The 17,755-nt window shown below is 49.0% G+C and overlaps 2 protein-coding genes across 2 annotated transcripts; both read left to right on the top strand.

The window, feature by feature from the left end:
• The first annotated feature begins 758 nt into the window (after positions 1-758).
• ARF5 (ARF GTPase 5) lies at positions 759-3,825 on the top strand. The gene is made up of 6 exons (XM_084897665.1): positions 759-985; positions 1,521-1,601; positions 1,941-2,050; positions 2,523-2,594; positions 3,105-3,230; positions 3,336-3,825. Exons 1-6 carry the CDS (start codon positions 919-921, stop codon positions 3,420-3,422), a joined length of 543 nt encoding a protein of 180 aa, XP_084753791.1. The 5' UTR covers positions 759-918; the 3' UTR covers positions 3,423-3,825.
• Positions 3,826-5,721: 1,896 nt separating this feature from the next.
• Positions 5,722-15,189, top strand: FSCN3 (fascin actin-bundling protein 3; the record flags this gene model as incomplete). Its single annotated transcript, XM_084897652.1, has 7 exons — positions 5,722-5,865; positions 7,630-8,326; positions 8,644-8,762; positions 11,554-11,713; positions 12,148-12,318; positions 12,640-12,845; positions 15,102-15,189. 6 exons carry the CDS (start codon positions 5,722-5,724, stop codon positions 12,843-12,845), a joined length of 1,497 nt encoding a protein of 498 aa, XP_084753778.1. The 3' UTR covers positions 15,102-15,189.
• Between the last annotated feature and the right edge of the window lie 2,566 nt (positions 15,190-17,755).

The raw sequence follows: 17,755 nt of genomic DNA, 5'->3' as shown, positions 1-17,755 counted from the left end.
GACCCAAATTAAGGCATGTAGATTTTTGTCCTGGGTGATAATACACTAATTTTTAATTGCAAGAGTGGCATCATCAAGACTTGTATGACTGGGTGATAATATTAAGGGGCAGTTGATCTGTGAAGAGGCTAATTCAATCATGAGAAGAGATAGTAGTGAAATGGGGCAGTGACAACAGAGGAGAAGAAAGAGGTTAATAACAGAGCTAAAGATGTAGAACTGATCTGATTGTTCACCACTAGTGTGTTACCATGCTGGGACTCTTTTAAATGTACTCTTTGGCCTTGTAAAAGCCTTAGGATTGCAAGTCAGTCCCGCCCTCGCTCCAGGAGCTGAGGGGGCAGAAGGGAGGACTAAGACCTCAGCACGGAGCTTCCGCATCCCTGAGAGGGTGGTACACACAGTCGATGCTGCTGGTTACTACATAGGAGCTAAGCCGAGCCCAGAGTGAGCTGAAGGCTGCAAACAAAAGCCCTGCGGCCGCCCGCCCGGGATGACGGGGAAGAGGGCCACCGTGCAGAGGTGACGGCTTTCCTTGGCCCCTTTCGGATGCCGGTCCAGCAGCCGCAGATGTGACCGGCGCGCTGGAATCAGGTGGGGAAACCTGACCCTTTCCTCCTTGAAGCTGGCGCGGGACACAGCCTGGAGCGGACACTGTCAGCTTTAGTTTCTCCAGGAGCCGGAGCCGCGGGGCGGGGCTATGGGCGGGGCCGGCCATCGGGGGCGGGGCTGTGGGCGGGGCGCGGGGCCGGCCGGCGGGGGCGGGGCCTCAGTGACGTAGGGCGGGCCGGGACGCGCGGAGGCGGTGGCGGCACCTCCTCCTCCTCCTGCTGCTGCCGAGCCCCATCCCCCCGCGACCGGCCGGTTCCAGCCTGCATCCCCGTGTCCGTGCCCGTGCCCCCTCCCCCGGGCCCCGCCATGGGCCTCACCGTGTCCGCGCTCTTTTCTCGGATCTTCGGGAAGAAGCAGATGCGGATCCTCATGGGTGAGGCAGATCAAGCGCGCGGCCCGGACGGGAGCGCTGGCCCCCGGCGCAGCCCTCCCTCCGCCCCCGGTCCCCCCAGCCCGGCTCACCCGACCACGGACCCCGAGTCACCCACTCCCTAGCCCCCCAGGCCGCTGCTCTCCGGCTGGTCGCGGTCTGCAGCGCCGACCCTGGGCCCTGAGACCGGGAGCTGCGGGCCTGGGTGGGGTGAAGCTCCCTCCGCCCCAGCCCGGCTGGTGAGAAGGGAGGATTCCGCCCTTGGAGACGACTTTTACAAGGAGCGGGACTCTCCCCCTATGACCTTACACCCCCCAGCCCTCCCCCGTCCCTCCCCTCCGGCTCTGGGTTCAGGAGTTGGCGCTCACCAACCCAGACTGCGCTCAAGGCCCGGAAGGTAGACAACAGCGCTCACCTGAACGCTCTCGGCCCCTCGCCCCTTCACCATCACCATCAGCTGTCCTGGCCTTTCCCCTTCCCTGGTCTCTAGGGGGCTCCCTCGCTCCTCTAACTATCGCCATGTCCCTCTCCTTTGCAGTCGGCTTGGATGCAGCCGGCAAGACCACAATCCTGTACAAACTGAAGTTGGGGGAGATTGTCACCACCATTCCCACCATCGGTGAGTCCTGGAGGCAAGATTGGAGGAGCGGGAGCGCGGCTGGCCTCCGCAGGGTCTCCCGCCCCGCTCTGCACCCCAGTCCCGGGAGCTGACACCAGATACAGCTACCTGAGAAGTGGGTCACAGTATCTGTACCATTGGATGGTGCCCAGGAGGGCTGGATGCGACCTAACCCCGCCCCCTTTGAGGACTGCTGGACTCTGAGCTTCTGATCCCTGGGGCCTTGATCGTTGCCCTCTGGTTTTGTGTCCCTGCTGAATTCACCTAGTTTTAGTGAGTTCCTTCCTTTTGGGACTTTTTTCTCATGTTTTGTTTTTCCCCCCCAATTATTATCTGCAGGCTTCAATGTGGAAACAGTGGAATACAAGAACATCTGCTTCACAGTCTGGGACGTGGGAGGCCAGGACAAGATTCGGCCTCTGTGGAGGCACTACTTTCAGAACACTCAGGTGGGGGCAGGGATGTCTCCCCAACGCCCCCCACCCCACCCCAGGTGGTGTTAGTGTTAGGAAGACCGAGCTGTGGGCCTAGTCTGGGCCCCCAGGCCAGGTTAAAGCCCTGCTTCCTTCACTCACCTCCCCACCCCCTTTTGTAAGCTACGGTAGCTTCTCATCATCCTTCAGAATTGGCCTTAGTCTTCTGAGGCTCAGCCACCTTAGAGGTGTTCTGAGAAGCAGGGTTGGGGTCCAGGGTCCAGGCTGCCTGGTTTAGCTCTCCTCACCTCTCTCCCTGCTCCCACCTATGTCTTTTAGCTAGATTGCTTGCCGGAGGGCAGAAGCTGTATCCGTTACAGGGTGTCTCCGCTTGGTGCCAGGACATCTGCAGAGCCTTAGTGGAAGTTTTTAGAGACAATTAGAGAACGAGCCAGACTAAAAGTATGTTCTGGATGGGAGTGATTGCTCCACCTTCCTTTCTGCCCAGGGTCTCATCTTCGTGGTGGACAGTAATGACCGGGAGCGGGTCCAGGAGTCGGCTGATGAACTTCAGAAGATGGTGAGCGCCAGGGCCCTGGGACAGAGCCCCCGGCGTGGAGACAGATCTCTGTCGTGGTGTGAAGTCAGGAGATGCCTCCTCCCGGGCCGTGAATGTATGTTTCTCTTTGTGGACACAGACACAAGGAGACTCTCACCCTGTTGTGAATAATTTGGGTCAGGTAACAAGTAGAGGGCATGGATTTTCACAGGTCTTCACATCTGAGCCTGAGACGTTAGTGGGAAGAGGGGACCCTGTGGTGGAGAGAAGCATCATCTTACGTCCTTGCTTTTCCATTTCGAAATTTTGTCATTTTGGTTAGGGCAGTTACTCAAATTAGAAAAGGCTCTTTCTAGACTTAAGGCCAGTGAATTATAACTCTGTCTTGTGTTCAGCCGTAAACTACACAGTATTCTGTTTTCCCCACAAATATGCTAGAAGCAGGAAAGGAGAGCTTCCCTCCACAGCAGGGAAGAGGGAGCCTGGGGACCCCGAAGGGCCCCCAGATTCCACCCCCTGGGCCTCTCTCAGCTGCAGGAGGACGAGCTGCGGGATGCAGTGCTGCTGGTCTTTGCCAACAAGCAGGATATGCCCAACGCCATGCCCGTGAGCGAGCTGACCGACAAGCTGGGCCTGCAGCACTTGCGCAGTCGCACGGTGAGGGTCCTGCCTCTCCCGAGGGAGCCGCAGGCTGGGCAGGAAGTGAAGGCCTCCCCCGCTTTCTTCCCTGATACTAACCTCTTTCTTCCCTTCTCCCCGCAGTGGTATGTCCAGGCCACCTGTGCCACCCAAGGTACAGGCCTCTACGACGGGCTGGACTGGCTGTCCCATGAGCTGTCAAAGCGCTAACCAACCAGGGGCCCGCCCCTGCTGCCCGGAAGCCCCCGCGTGCATCCTGGGAGGACCAGACTCCCGGACTCCTCAGGCAGTGCCCTGCCCTCCTGCTCCTCCTCCCAGACACAGGCCTCTGCTCCTGCCCCTCACGCCTGCATGTTCTCTCTGTTGTTGGAGCCTGGAGCCTTGCTCTCCGGCACAGCGGGGTCCACTCTCCTGCCTGCTGGGACCTGTGGAAGGGGCTTCCATTCCAGGGCCGAGACCATTTCGTCCAGAGGAGGAGCAGGGACCTGGGTTTACTTTTGTTTGTTCCGTTTGGGGCGTACCCTTGGGGTCAGGTAGGGAGGGGAGGGCTCCGGGTGGTGCTAAGATATGGCACTGGATATTGAGTAATAAATTTGCTGTGGTTTGTACATGATGTTGCCTGTAGCCTAGTAGTGGGGGCTGGGTTATTGGGTGCAACGCGACAATACGGGGGAGGCTCAAAGCAGCTAAGGCTGCAGGGCCAACCCCCTCCCTCCAAGCGCACACACATACATTGCTGCCTCCATCTAGCTCAGCTGCTCCCTCCTTATTAAGGCTGGAAGTACTGTAAGGGTTCCAGTGAAGGAAATCCTATTTCATCCCAATTCCAAGGGGCCTTTGCGGAGGGTAACAGGATCTAACTTCATGCTTCTGTGAACCACATACCTCTCATATCCTATCCATCTCCTGGCCCAGTGGTCGGCAAACACATTAGTCAACAGAGTGGCAAACCGCGGCGGCTTGCGAGCCACAGTTTGCCAACCACCGTCCTAGCCAGCCGTGGTTCTTAATGATTACTATCACATTAAAATTTTAGGGGGAGGAAACATTCATTAAAAACAAGAGTCCTGCGGTACACTGGAGAAAACATGAATATGCATCTTTAATGCCACCCAGCTGATTCCGTCATCTATTAGCCTTATTTTGGTAGGGCCTGGGGATTACAGTTCTTCACTATGCACCACTGGGACTCTTCCTACCTGGGTAGACACCCCCCACCAATGGGGAATAGGAACCAGGGCTGTGGGCTGTTCTCCGAGCGTGATTCACTCTGCCCACTTCCCTTTGCATCCCAGAGACTCTGGGGTCTGGGCTGGGATGAGAGGCAGCACGGATTGTCTGCGCAGCAGCAGTGCAGCTGGGAGTTATGATGGGCGCTTGGGACTCTCCCCTCCTGGGCTATTCTCTCCCCCTGCTCCAGAGCCAGCCTCTCCTGATGAAAATGAGTCATTTGATCCCTGCTGGTTATCTATCTAGGGCACATGTGTCAAACACAAGGCCCGCGGGCCAAATCCAGCCCGCCAGGCCTTGCAATGTGGCCCGCACCGCGCTGTCATCACTGCACTCCGCTGTCAGTTTATGACATTGTCAGTTTATGACTGTTCAGTAAACCATTCGGCCCGCGATTTAGGCTGGATTTTAGATTTTGGCCCCTTCTTTGATTGAGTTCGACACCCCTAATCTAGGGTATCCTCACCCTCCCTGAAAAGTACCTTCTGGTAGATTTTATTTATTTATTTTTAAAATATATTTTATTGATTTTTTTTACAGAGAGGAAGGGAGAGGGATAGAGAGCTAGAAACATCGATGAGAGAGAAACATGAATCAGCTGCCTCCTGCACACCACCCACCGGGGATGTGCCTGCAACCAAGGTACATGCCCTTGACCAGAATCGAACCTGGGACCTTTCAGTTCACAGGCTGACGCTCTATCTACTGAGCTAAACCAATTTTGGCAACTTCCGATACACTAGCTTCATCTTCCCAAGGGCCTTAAAAGTTAACAGATTTTTCTCAGATATTATGAACTCCAAAAACACCTTAAGCCCCAAGGAAGCCAGTAGAACCCACTTTCTAGGAGAAAAAGGGTTGATTTCCCCCCCCTGTGATTAAAAAGAGAAACAAGTGAAGAAGAGTGGTTTACCTGGAGTCACAGGTAGTCACTAGCACAAGCTGAAATCCTGATTCTCAGTCTTAACTCAGCCCACATGGGGTCCTGAAGTGGCTCGGAGAGGCTAACGCCCAGGCCTGGACCCACCTCCTCTGGGTTACGGACTGATGCTGAGCCAGGGCCTTTCCCCACTCTGGCGGGCTGAGGGGCAGCTCTCAGTCACAATGCGCCCGGGTCACAGAGGTGCTGAGCCCTGGTCAGCCTCTGCCTGGAAAGTACCCTCTGGGAACATCTTCCAGTGGGTACTTTGGGCCTGATTCCAGGCCCTATGGCCTGTGGAACCTCACCACTGGGGGGAAGGCTGGGCCGGAAGGAGTCATCAGCTGTGGTGCCGGCCCCATGGGGGATGTGGAATGGATGCAAAGACTCCCCAAGGCGGAAGACCTAAGGGTTGGGCTCATCAGCTGGGCAGGATCCTACCTCACCTATGAGCCATATAAGAATATGGTCACTACCACTACAAAAGGTTTGGGCAGGAGACAGGTAACAGAGTAAACCCGTCCTGGAACCATTTCCTCAGTGGCTAAGCTCTTACGTGGGGGGGAAGAGAAGGGAGTGGGGGGAGTTCACTCTTATTTCCCTGGCCTCTGCCTAATTACTTTCCTGGCCTCTGCCATAGCTAGCTCAAGACCCTTCTACCCCAGGCTCTTGCCCACCAGTCTCTATTGCTCCATCTCCCAGTCTCTACACCGATTCCAGGAGGTGACACTCAGCCCTGGCCTTGCTACTTGGTCTAACTCTGGATGTCCCCTAGCCTGCATTCCAGCACAGAGTGGCTGTGTCATCACAAAGAGGAGAGGTGGAGAGCCTAGGCTGGAAGGCAGAATTTGGAGGATCCAACAGTTAAATCAGTGGATACTACAAGACTATGTTTTTGTTCTGGTTGTAGTGTGGAAATGGGGTACTTTAGAAAACCTAAGAGAGTTGGTTCTCATTGTAGAGAGAGATGTAGGCCCCTCTGGGATGGTACTAAGATCAAAGCAGTAGCGAGATTCTCTCTCTGGCTTATAACAGGGTTGATCGCAGCTAAAGCATCTCAACTATTTGTGCTCCCTGACTCATCCCTGAGCCAGGCCTTGCTCTAAGAGGTCTTGCTTTTCTCCTGCCATGTTCGGGGGTGTCCTTTGGGGATGAAAGAGTTGGCTGAGTGTGCTATTCAGGGCCAACTGTACAGAAGAGAGAAGTAAGACTTAAGCCAAAACATTTCTTTAAAAACCAGGTATTGCCGAAATCGGTTTGGCTCAGTGGATAGAGCGTCGGCCTGCGGACTAAAGGGTTCCAGGTTTGATTCCGGTCAAGGGCTCATACCTTGGTTGTGGTCACATTCCCAGTAAGAGGTGTGTAAGAGGCAGCTGATCGATATTTCTCATCGATGTTTCTAACTATCTCTCTCCCTTCCTCTCTGTAAAAAAAAATCAATAAAACATATTTTTTAAAAGTAAAAAATAAAAACTAGTTATTGAAGAAAGTGGTCAAGGAAGAAAGGGAGGTTTACCTTCCATTAGTTGCAGAAGGTGGGCATCCAGAACTTCTCTTGGGATCCTGAGAAGCCCTGTGGCTCTAGTGCTGGAGGTGTCCTGAGATCTTTTGATTACTGTTGAATGAGAGAGCAAAGAAACCAACATCCAGGAGACTGATGTGGAAGGGGAAGTTGGTTGATCTAGGCAAACTGCGGCTCATAAGCCACATGTGGCTCTGGCCCCTTGAGCGTGGCTCTTCCACAAAATACCACTGCTTGGGAGAGTCTATTTTGAAGAAGTGGCATTAGAAGAAGTTTAAGTTAAAAAAAAAAATTGGCTTTCTCTCTTGCCGAAACCAGTTTGGCTCAGTGGATAGAGTGTCAGCCTGAGGACTGAAGTTGTCCCAGGTTCGATTCCGGTCAAGGGCATGTACCTTGCTTATGGGCACATCCCCATTAGAGGGTGTGCAGAAGGCAGCTGATCGTTTCTCTCTCATCGATGTTTCTAGCTTTCTATCCCTCTCCCTTCGTCTCTGTAAAAAACTCAATAAAACATATTAAAAAAAAAATAAATAAATGATCAGGTCAAACTTAATGACACTAGACTTATTAAAAAAAAATTGGCTCTCAAAAGAAATTTCAATCATTGTACTGTCGATATCTGGCTCTGTTGATTAATGAGTTTGCCGACCACTGGCTAGGGTGGTGCTGGAGGAGAGGGTTATAGGACTCCTTGGTCTGATCACTTGCAGTACTGATTTCCCTCTCCTCCCTCCCAATGCCTCCAGACCTGGGAGATTCTGGTCAGCAATGAGCATGACACGCAGGCTGTGGTCCGGCTAAGGAGCTTGCAGGGCCTCTACCTTCTGTGTGAGGCCGATGGCTCCCTGTGCTATGACCGGCCAAGGACGAGCCACCACGGATGCTTCCTACTCCGTTTCCACCGCAATGGCAAGTGGACCCTCCAGTGCATCATCAGTGGTCGTTACCTGGAGTCTGATGGCCAAGATGTGTTCTGCAACTCCCGGGTCCTCTCAGCTTACCACATGTGGACGCCCCGGCCAGCCCTGCATGTCCACGTGATCCTCTACAGCCCCTTCAACCACTGCTATGCCAGGGCCGACCCCACTGTGGGTCGTGTCTGGGTGGACGCACCAGTTCCCTGCCTGGCGGAATGTGGGTTCCTGTTACATTTCCAAGACGGATGCTACCACCTGGAGACATCTACACACTGTTTCTTGTCCCGCTTAGACCGGCTGGTCTCCAAACCCTCATCACAGACTGCTTTTCACATGCAAGTGCGGCCTGGAGGACACGTGGCACTGAGTGACGGAGAAGGGGGCATGTTGTATGCACAGGGCTCACGCCTGCTCCTGGGCCTGGGCTCCAATCCCCGTAGGGGCGAGGAGTGGTTCATCCTGCAGCGTTGCCCCACCTGGGTCAGCCTCAGGGCAAAGACTAGGAAGTTCCTCTCTGTCGTCTATGGCAAGTGCTGGGTCCGATGCAGCCACGGGGGAAGGGAGGGCTGGCTACTGAAAAGAGGAAAATGTGTTTGGGATCAGTGAGGAGTTTTGAACTTACTCTCAAGGAATATCTAAGGGTCCCAAGATCTCTGTGCCATGGAGAAGGGCAATAAAGCAGGGGTGTGGGCTTTAGGGGAAAGGGTTCTGGGTCTTCTTCTAGGGTCCAATAGAAGGTGAAGAAGGACAAGGAGGGAAAGCAGAGGGAATGCCAGTCATAAAGCGTAGAAACTGAGGATGAGACCAGACTTGGGCTTATTATGACATATTCTTCCTCTGCAGATGTTGAGATATATGCTGCCTCTGAGCACTTAACCCCAATGTCGTTGTTCCAGCTTGAAAGTATCAATGACAGACCCATTCTGCAGCTTCGTTCAGCCAATGGTTGCTACCTGGCCCAGGTAAGACCTTGGCTTTCTGAGCAAGATAACCTTTAAGCCCTAAATTTTCTCTCTAGATACACTTTATCCTTCTTCAAGGCAGATGACCAGATGGTAAAGGCCCTGCCAATAAACATTCATTTTCACCCAATGAGCCAAGAGTCATCCAATGAGGCCTCTTTGTTGTTGTTGTTGTTAATCCTCACCTGAGGATATTTTTTTCATTGATTTTTAAAAATATATATTTTATTGATTTTTTTACAGAGAGGAAAGGAGAGAGATAGAGAGCTAGAAACGTCGATGAGAGAGAAACATCGACCAGCTGCCTCCTGCACACCCCCCACCTGGGATGTGCCCGCAACCAATGTAGATGCCCTTGACAGGAATCGAACCTGGGACCTTTCAGTCCACAGACCGATGCTCTACCACTGAGCCAAACCGGCTTCGGCTTTTCATTGATATTTTAGAGAGAGTGGAAGAGAGGGGGAGAGAAAATGAGAAAGAGAAACACCCATGTGAGAGAGACACATTCATTGGTTGCTTCCCACATGAGCCCCAACCGGAGGTGGGATTCAAGCCTGCAACCGAGGTATGTGTCCTTGGCCAGAATCCAGCCCTCATCGACCCTTTAATCCAAGGGCCAATGCTCTAACCACTTAACCAAACCGGCTAGGGCCAATAGAGCCTTTTCTGGGGGGAAAATCAATTTTATCTATCAACCCACATACAATAAAATACACCCATTTTAAGTGTGCAATTCAATACATTTTGACAAATGTATACACCTATGCAACCATGCCACATCCATTAAACAAGTTAGAGACTATTTTCACCATGACCGAAATTCCTCTTGCCCCTTTCCAGTCAGTCCCATTCATCCTTGCTCTTCTCACTACCGCTGATATGTATTCTGCCACTGTGGATTACATTTAGATTTTCCTACTTCAGAATTCTATATAATAAAAGCCTAATACACAAATCAACCGAATAGTGGAACTACCAGTGGAACGACTAGTTGTTATAACACACACTGACCACCAGAGGACAGATGCTCAATGTAGGAGCTGCCCCAGCCGGCAGGCCCCAGGCCAGCCAAGGCGGATGTCTGCTAAGGGGGCCCTGATTGCCCTGCTGGTCACCCCACAGATTGGCCTTGATTGCTGGCCAGGCCTAGGGACCCTCCCCATGCACAGATTTCATGCACCAGGCCTCTAGTTTCATCATACTGTGTCACAGTACATATGTTTCTTTTACTCAGCATACTGTGTTTGAATTTATTCATAATGTTGCATGTATCAGAAGTTGATTCCTTTATATTGCTGAGTAATATTTTACTACTCAAAAACACAAACAGCCCTGGCCAGTGTGACTCAGTTGGTTAGGCATCATCCTATACACAGAAAGGTTGCAGGTTCCAGTCAGGGAAGGGACCCAAGTTGTGTGCTCCATCCCAGATAGAAAGTGTGTAGGAGGCGGCTGATAGATGTTTCTTTCTCTCTCTCTCTCTCTCTCTTTATTTCTAAAAAAATAAAAAATAAAAAAAATCACAAACATAATTTGTTTACCCATTCACTTGTTAATAACTTGAGTTGTTCCCAGTCTGGCTATTATGAATAAAGTTGCTATAAACATTGGTGTATAAGTCTTTTTGTGGGCCTATTTTTTCAATTATCTTGGGCACATAACCAGAATTGTAACTACTGATAAAATGTGTGCTTAACTTTTTTTAAAAAATGTAAAATAAAGTGACTGTACCATTTTACATTCTCACCAGAATATGGGACAATTCCTTTTTTTTCTTTTTTTTAAATATTTTATTGATTTTTTACAGAGAGGAAGGAAGAGAGATAGAGAGCTAGAAACGTCGATGAGAGAGAAACATCGGCCAGCTGCCTCTTGCACACCCCCTACAGGGGATGTGCCCGCAACCAATGTACATGCCCTTGAGTGGAATCGAACCTGGGACCTTTCAGTCCGCAGACCGATGCTCTACCGCTGAGACAAACCAATTTCGGCTGGGACAATTCTAATTAGATTTGTTCCATATCCTTCTCACACTTGGTATTGTTTTTTTAATTTTAACCAACATAATGGGTGTGTAATGATATCTTATTATGCCTTTAATTTGCATTTCCCTTATAATTGATAATGCATGAGCATCTTTGCATGTAATTATTGAGTATTTGTATATTTTCTCTGTTCAAATTTTTTGCCATTTGTTATTGGATTGTCTTATAATTGAATTATAAGGGTTCTCTATTATCTAAAGTCAAGTCCTTTACCAAATATATGTAAATGTTTTCTCCCAATCTGTGGCTTGCTTTTTCACTTGCTTATCAGTGTCTTTTGAGTAATAAGTCTTAAATTTAATGAAGTTCAATTTCTACATTTTAGAAATGATTAGTGCTTTTTTTTTTTTTTAGTCCCAAGAAATGATTGCCTACCCCAAAATTGCAAAGAATTTTTCCTTTGTTCTCTTTTAGATGTTTTATAATTTAGGTTTCACTTTTACATCTCTGATCCATTTTGAAATTATTTTGGAGTCTGGGCCAAAATAATTATTTCTCTCCGTATGGATATCCAGGTCCCTTTTTGATACTGGGGCTCTGGGATACAGCACAGACCGGGCAAGTGAGAGGGCCGAGGTCACAACATGTTTTCCAAAAACATTATGCAAGTCTAAAGTAAACCCTGGGGGAATGAAAACGGCTAGTGGGTGGGATGTAGGAAAGAAGGGTTAGGAATAAAAATGATGGGAAGAAAGCTAGTTTCGTCCCTTGCGTTCCTTCTCTGTTCTCGTTCTAACCTCCAGAGGCGCCATAGGGCAGTGCTGGCCAATGGGCACCGGCTGGAGTGTGACACCTTCTTCCGCATGCACTGGAACTGCGGCAGGATCATCCTGCAGTCTCCCAACGGGCGCTTCTTGGGCATCGCACCCAACAGCCTGCTCATAGCCAATGCCAGCATTCCAGGTGAGCTCAGCAGCCCTCCTGCCCGCTTATTCCAACTCGGAGATGCTTTCCAGGGAGGTAGGACGCATTGGAATGAGCGCTGGAATAGGGGGTCAGAAGATCTGGGTCTGTATTGTTGCTGAGTCTCTGAATTTTTGCCATCATTTGGGCAAACCACTTCTTTGAGCCATTTTCAACGGAGGTGATATCCAATCTGCCTGCCTCACAGGGTTTTCATGAGGGTTAGAGAGAGTCACGCATCTCAAAGGAAGGAAGGCTATAAAAATGTCTAAGTGTTTTCACAAACATTTCACACTAGTACCTAGCACACAGTAGGTGCTCACTACATGTTAAAATATGACAATAGCCTTCTGCAATTAGTGCTCCCCCCCCCCCCATTCCTGCTTCCATCTAGAGGCAGCCCACCCAAATAATGCCTTCCTGATTTCTTTCAGGCCCAAATGAGGAATTTGGGATTCGATTAGCCAACCGCCCCTTCCTTGCCTTGCGAGGCCGGTATGGGTATGTGGGCATCTCCTCAGGACATGACCTCATGCAGTGCAACATGGACCAGCCCAACTGCATTCACCTGCTGCCCTGCCGCCAGGGCATCTACCATTTTCAGGGTGAGTATCTCCTCACCCTTACCCTTAGCTCCCGGTCTAGTCCTGCCTTAGCCCCAACTCAGCCATCAGGGTCTGCCACTTGGGACCTGTTCACCACAAAGGGAAAACCAGAGTGTCTTTTAGTTTTCACCCTTCTGGGCCTCCGGATGGGCTGGCAGAACAGAAGCCAGCCCTCCCTCATTTCCATGGAGGGGTCTGCCCGCGCGGGCTCCGCAGGGGAGCCAGGGAGGGTGGCATCTGTCCCGGAGCCCCCTGGGAGGCTGCACTGCTGGAGGGCTCCCGTTCCCAATGGTCCGCTGACCTGCGCTCTCCCCTCCCCAGCACAGGGTGGATCTTTCTGGTCAATCACATCCTTTGGCACCTTTCGGCCTTGGGGAAAGTTTGCCCTCAACTTCTGTATCGAGCTTCAGGGGAGCAACTTGCTCACAGTGCTGGCACCCAATGGCTTCTACATGAGAGCCGACCGAAGCGGCACCCTGCTGGCAGACAGCGAGGACGTTACCAAAGAGTGTATCTGGGAATTTTAGGTAAGGGACAGTGGGTAAGAACCTGGGGTAGGGGAGCAGGAAGGGGGGAAGAGGGAGTGTGACAGGAGGAGAAGGGAGGGGGAGGGGTGGCAGGTGAGAGTAAGACCAAAGTGTACCATGGGCTGATTTCTGTCCTACAACGATATCAACTCCACACACGTGTGCCCACCCCGCGCCTCTCCTCTCAGGGATTCCAGTCCTGGACATCCTGGAGAGGGAAGAATCCAGGCCTGGGTTTCTCACTATGATGCCACACATAACAGCACTTGCAATCAAGCCTGCAGGGCACAGGGTGAGGCATACCTGTGTATCTGTTTATCTTTATTAAGATGCAGAGTTTTCCCATTTTTTCAAGAAGAATGACTGAAGATATGCTTTCTACCCAGTGCACTTTCTCTCCTTACTCCTGGATCTCTGGGGCGCTGATGGCTCCCAGATATTTATTTGCAGCCTTGACCCTTCTCCTGAACTCTAACCTCATCTCCAACTTCCTGATTGACAGTTGACTTGACTTCATCCTGCCATCCTTTCAAAATCAGCCTCTTCATCGTCCCCTCCCCATGGTCATCTGGGGCATTGCCATCCTCCCAGATGGCTCAGGCTCAAGATCTCAGCTCCATCTCTCCTTCCTCCCTTTTCTTTTGTTCCCTTAACCAACCCCCCTGGAAATTATTGGCTTCTTCCTTAACAAGGCCTCTTTAGTGCTTGCTCCTTCAAGAAAAAAAAAAAAAAATCTTCACTTGTGAATATGCTTATTGATTTTAGAGAGGGGAGAAAAAGCAGTGGGTGAGGAGTTGGGGGAGAGAATCAATCTGTTGCCTTCTGTATGTGTCCTGACCAGGAATTGAACCCATAACCTCTGGCATATAGGAAGATGCTCCAACCAACTGAGCCATACTGGTCAGGGCTGCTTGTTCCTCCTTAATTGCTACTACTACCAGGCCAGATAAGCAGCCCTCCTGCCAGCTTATTCCAAGTCAGAGATGCTTTCAAGGGGGCTGGGACATGTTGGAATGAGCCCTGGAATGGGGGTCAGAAGATTTGGGTTGTATACTCGCTGAGCCACATAATTGTATCATTTGGCAAACCACATCTTTGAGCCTCATTTTCCTTGTCTCCATTTTCAATGGAGGTGATATCCAATCTGCCTGCCTCATAGAGTTATCATGGGGGTTAAATGGATTCACACATCTCAAAGGAAGGAGGATATTAACATTTCAAAAGCCTGCACTGTAACAAGGGCTCCTCAGTAGCACAGGCCAGATCCATCCCCACCTAATCTGTTCTCCACACCTAGTTTCCTTCCCTAAAATACTGCCTCCAGGCCATCATTCCCTGCTCACACCTCACTGCTCTTAGACCTATCCCTTCACAAGCTACCTCTCCTGCCTGCCTTGGAAAGTGGTAATGTTATAGTATCATAATTTGGTAACAAATAGATCTGAAACCAAGAGTTAATAAGGCTTGGTCTTTGGGGAAATTGCTTTAACACTAGGCCTTGTTTTTCTTATCTGTAAAATGGGAATAATATCTAATTGGTAGGATGGTGTGAAGGTTAAATGACAATATGAATCTAGATATAGGACTCCCCCCTCCCCCAATATGTGTTCTCTTCTTTCCTCCATTTTTCTACCAGTTTTTCCCACAAAACTTTTACTATGACCAGACTGTAAAAAAATAAAACGAGATTCCACTGGACTTGTTTTCTGATCTATTTCATGAACTAAATTTCTTGAATTAAATTTCTCAGGCTCCTTCCAGGCCTGACATTCTAGGAGACAGTATATTGTAGCGGTTAAGAGCTCCCTTCTGGACACAGAACTGGGTTGTAATTAGATTTTTATCCGTTAAACCAGTTTGAACTTGGACAAATAAATGTCATAAAGTCTGCTTCTCAAGAGTGCAATGGGGATATAGTATTTATCTCATGCGATTGTTGTGTTACATGAGATAATGATTGTATAATGCTTAATAAACAGCCTGGCACCTAGAACACTCTCACTTAGTAAATTTTACCGATTGTCTGCAGTCTCCCTAAGAACTCTGATGGCATTTCTGCACCATTCATTTGATTAAAAAATAATTTCTACTGCCTTTCTCTATAAATTAACTTTACATGTCCATGTGATCCCTCATAAAGAATGGGACAAATCACTTTACCCGCTCTCTTCCCATAGGATCTTATAGGTTTTTCCGTAAAAGACAGAGATCAGCAAATGACTGAATGATGGTTTCTATTTCTTCTTCGTTTCCCAGGTCAATGGGATGCCACCTACAGAAATCCAATTCCTCCAGGAGAAACTACTACACTAAACAGAACAAGAACCCCAGAGTCAAGATCCACGAGAAGAATATCTGTTACACAACTTTTCCTACCCAGTTTAGCAAAACATCTGTTTATAGCAACAATACATCACAAAAGGCCACCCCCAAGACCCTGGTGTGAATATTACTCAGTACATAGTAGGGGTCTGGAGGAGGGGGGTAGGTTGATACTAAAGCCCTACATCACTTCAAGTCCCAGCCACAAGAGAAGAGACCAAATGAGACCTAGAAGATCAATGGATCTTCCATTGATCCTCCCCATCCCCACCAGAAACACCAGGCTTTCCCCAGTGATACCATAAGGAGTCAGCCTTGACCTGAAGGACTCAGAATCCAGATATGTCTAAATGTCTGTTGGTTTAGAAAGAATGGAGGCTCATTAATCCTATGATCACAGGGTCATGGTGATAATAGCTTATGCCTATATAGCCCATCCTCTCACCACCACCCCATCACCCTTGAAGTTAACCAATCATCCTATCTTGGTCCTTCTGTCCAGTCAGTTGAGCACAACAGGTACTTTCCCCATCACTGCCCACCTCTTTCAGGAAGCTGGAGTAATTTGCCCAAGGTCCTCTGGCTCAATTCTTCAATTAGAGTGGACTCTAATGGCCACTAATCTTTCCATCAAAACAGAGCTTCCAAGGTGACTGTCATTCTTGCACTGTCTTCATAACTTTGATGTTTATCTATTTGCCATCTGCCCTATTCATGTTTTTATTGACATAGACTCAAGTATGGATTATTTTAATCACTATCATAAAATGGAAGCCCAGAATCACTTGCCATAAATAGAAAATGGTCCTAAAAGTAAATATAATGAAAATAAAGTGGTGTTATCAGCCCTAGTTAGATTTCCCTCTTCCCTGCCCAAGGCTCAGAGCCTGAGATTCCCTGTCCCTTTGTTAAAAATAAATAAATAAATAAATAAAGGATTAGCAACTGTTACAGAGGAGCTAAAAACTGGGACCAAAATGAAGACTTTCTCTTTGATGTAATCAGAATAGAAAGGGAGCCATATTTTCATTTCTGATGCAATATTATTTTTTAAATACTTATTGTTGAAAGTCTTACATATATCCCCCTTTTTCCCCCTAAAGCAGCATTTCACACACCTCCTAAAATGTTTTCAGATACCAACAATGATGACTGACCCCCATTTTGGGAAAACTGCACTGTACCATAATGAGGGCTTGATTTTTTAGTCCATTTAGAAGGGCTGCTGAAACTGGAACATGAGAGATACTGCATTTGGATTGAGGAAAATGACCTCAGGGTTTCTTTGTAAGTAAGTTTCGCCTCAAGAGATAAGATAGAATTTTGTTAAAATTTTATCCAATAAATGAAGCTTGAGAACACCAGAAGCGAGGACACCTCCTTTCCTAGAGAACATGAAGAACAGGCCACAGATATGGAGTGGACACATTCTTCAGAGATAGGACCCTGGAGGTCATTTAATGCAGAATCTCTCAGCATTCCATAAATACACATCCACACTCATGGGAGCGGGCATGCGTGTGCCCGGGGACACATGCACAGATACTTTCCCTCTTATGTCCAGTTTCCCACAAGTGGCTATCCATTCCGCACTAGAGTGTGCTCAGCCCTGAGTTTCTTCTCCCATTGCTGGTGTCAGTCCCGTCGCTGAAGTGAATGGCTCACCCATCTCCCTGGGCGGTCTGTCCAGCAGGCCTGCAGCTTGTGCGTATTGAAGGCAGGGCAGGGGCAGGCTCTGTTACCCTTGGAATTTCATGCTAATGTCCAATACAGTAGCTCAGGCCACATGTGACTATTGGGCATTTGATAGGTGGCTGGTATGAGTGAGGAGCTGAATTATTCACTGCATTTAATTTAAAAAATATATATTTTATTGATTTCTTTACAGAGAGGAAGGGAGAGAGATAGAGAGCTCGAAACATCGATGAGAGAGAAACATCGATCAGCTGCCTCCTGCACACCCCCTACTGGGGATGTGCCCGCAACCAAGGTACATGCCCTTGACCGGAATCGAACCTGGGACCTTTCAGTCCACAGACCGATGCTCTACCACTAAGCCAAACTGTTTTCAGCTGTATTTAATTTTGATAGCCACGTGTGGATGGTGGCTACTTATTGAACAGCATAATTCTAGAGTGTTTGATGATCAAGAGATCTCTTGAAGGACAACTTCTGGACCAGCACCTAGAATAGACAACAAGGTCCCCAATCCCCCATCCCTTTGCACTGTCATTCCATCCCTGCTCTTCAAAAGGTGAAGAATTTGGAGGGATGAGCCCATTTTCCATCCCAAATACCCTCTTCTTCACCCCCTTCCCCCCAAATTTCCCCCTGCATTCTAGGGCTTCCCTGGAGGAGCCTCGAGATTTCTCTGCAGGGAACAAAACTGAGCAGATTGGGAACTTACTGCGAAGAAGCAGCAAGCAAACATACCCCAGGAGTATAAAGGGACAAGCAGAATGTGAAAAACTGCATTTCTATTGCTTTCTATCATGATATATATGTATAAAGATATACATATAGAGAGAGATAAGCCATTAAAGAATTAATGTCTTTTTTTAGATAAAGGAATATTGAAAATTTTCTCA

This window comes from Pipistrellus hanaki (genome assembly GCF_964339955.1).
Source record: "Pipistrellus hanaki genome assembly, chromosome: 10".
Lineage (NCBI taxonomy): Eukaryota > Metazoa > Chordata > Mammalia > Chiroptera > Vespertilionidae > Pipistrellus > Pipistrellus hanaki.
The sequence above is the reverse complement of the archived record's forward strand: the minus strand, read 5'-3'. Positions and strand labels throughout refer to the sequence as shown.

What these genes read in the sequence shown, in the direction of transcription:
- ARF5 (XM_084897665.1), top strand. Translation starts at nt 919, where the DNA reads ATGGGCCTCACCGTGTCCGCGCTCTTTTCTCGGATCTTCGGGAAGAAG. An exon ending in ACTACTTTCAGAACACTCAG is followed by an intron (nt 2,051 to 2,522) that starts GTGGGGGCAGGG and finishes CTTTCTGCCCAG; the next exon opens with GGTCTCATCTTCGTGGTGGA. An exon ending in AGCACTTGCGCAGTCGCACG is followed by an intron (nt 3,231 to 3,335) that starts GTGAGGGTCCTG and finishes TTCTCCCCGCAG; the next exon opens with TGGTATGTCCAGGCCACCTG.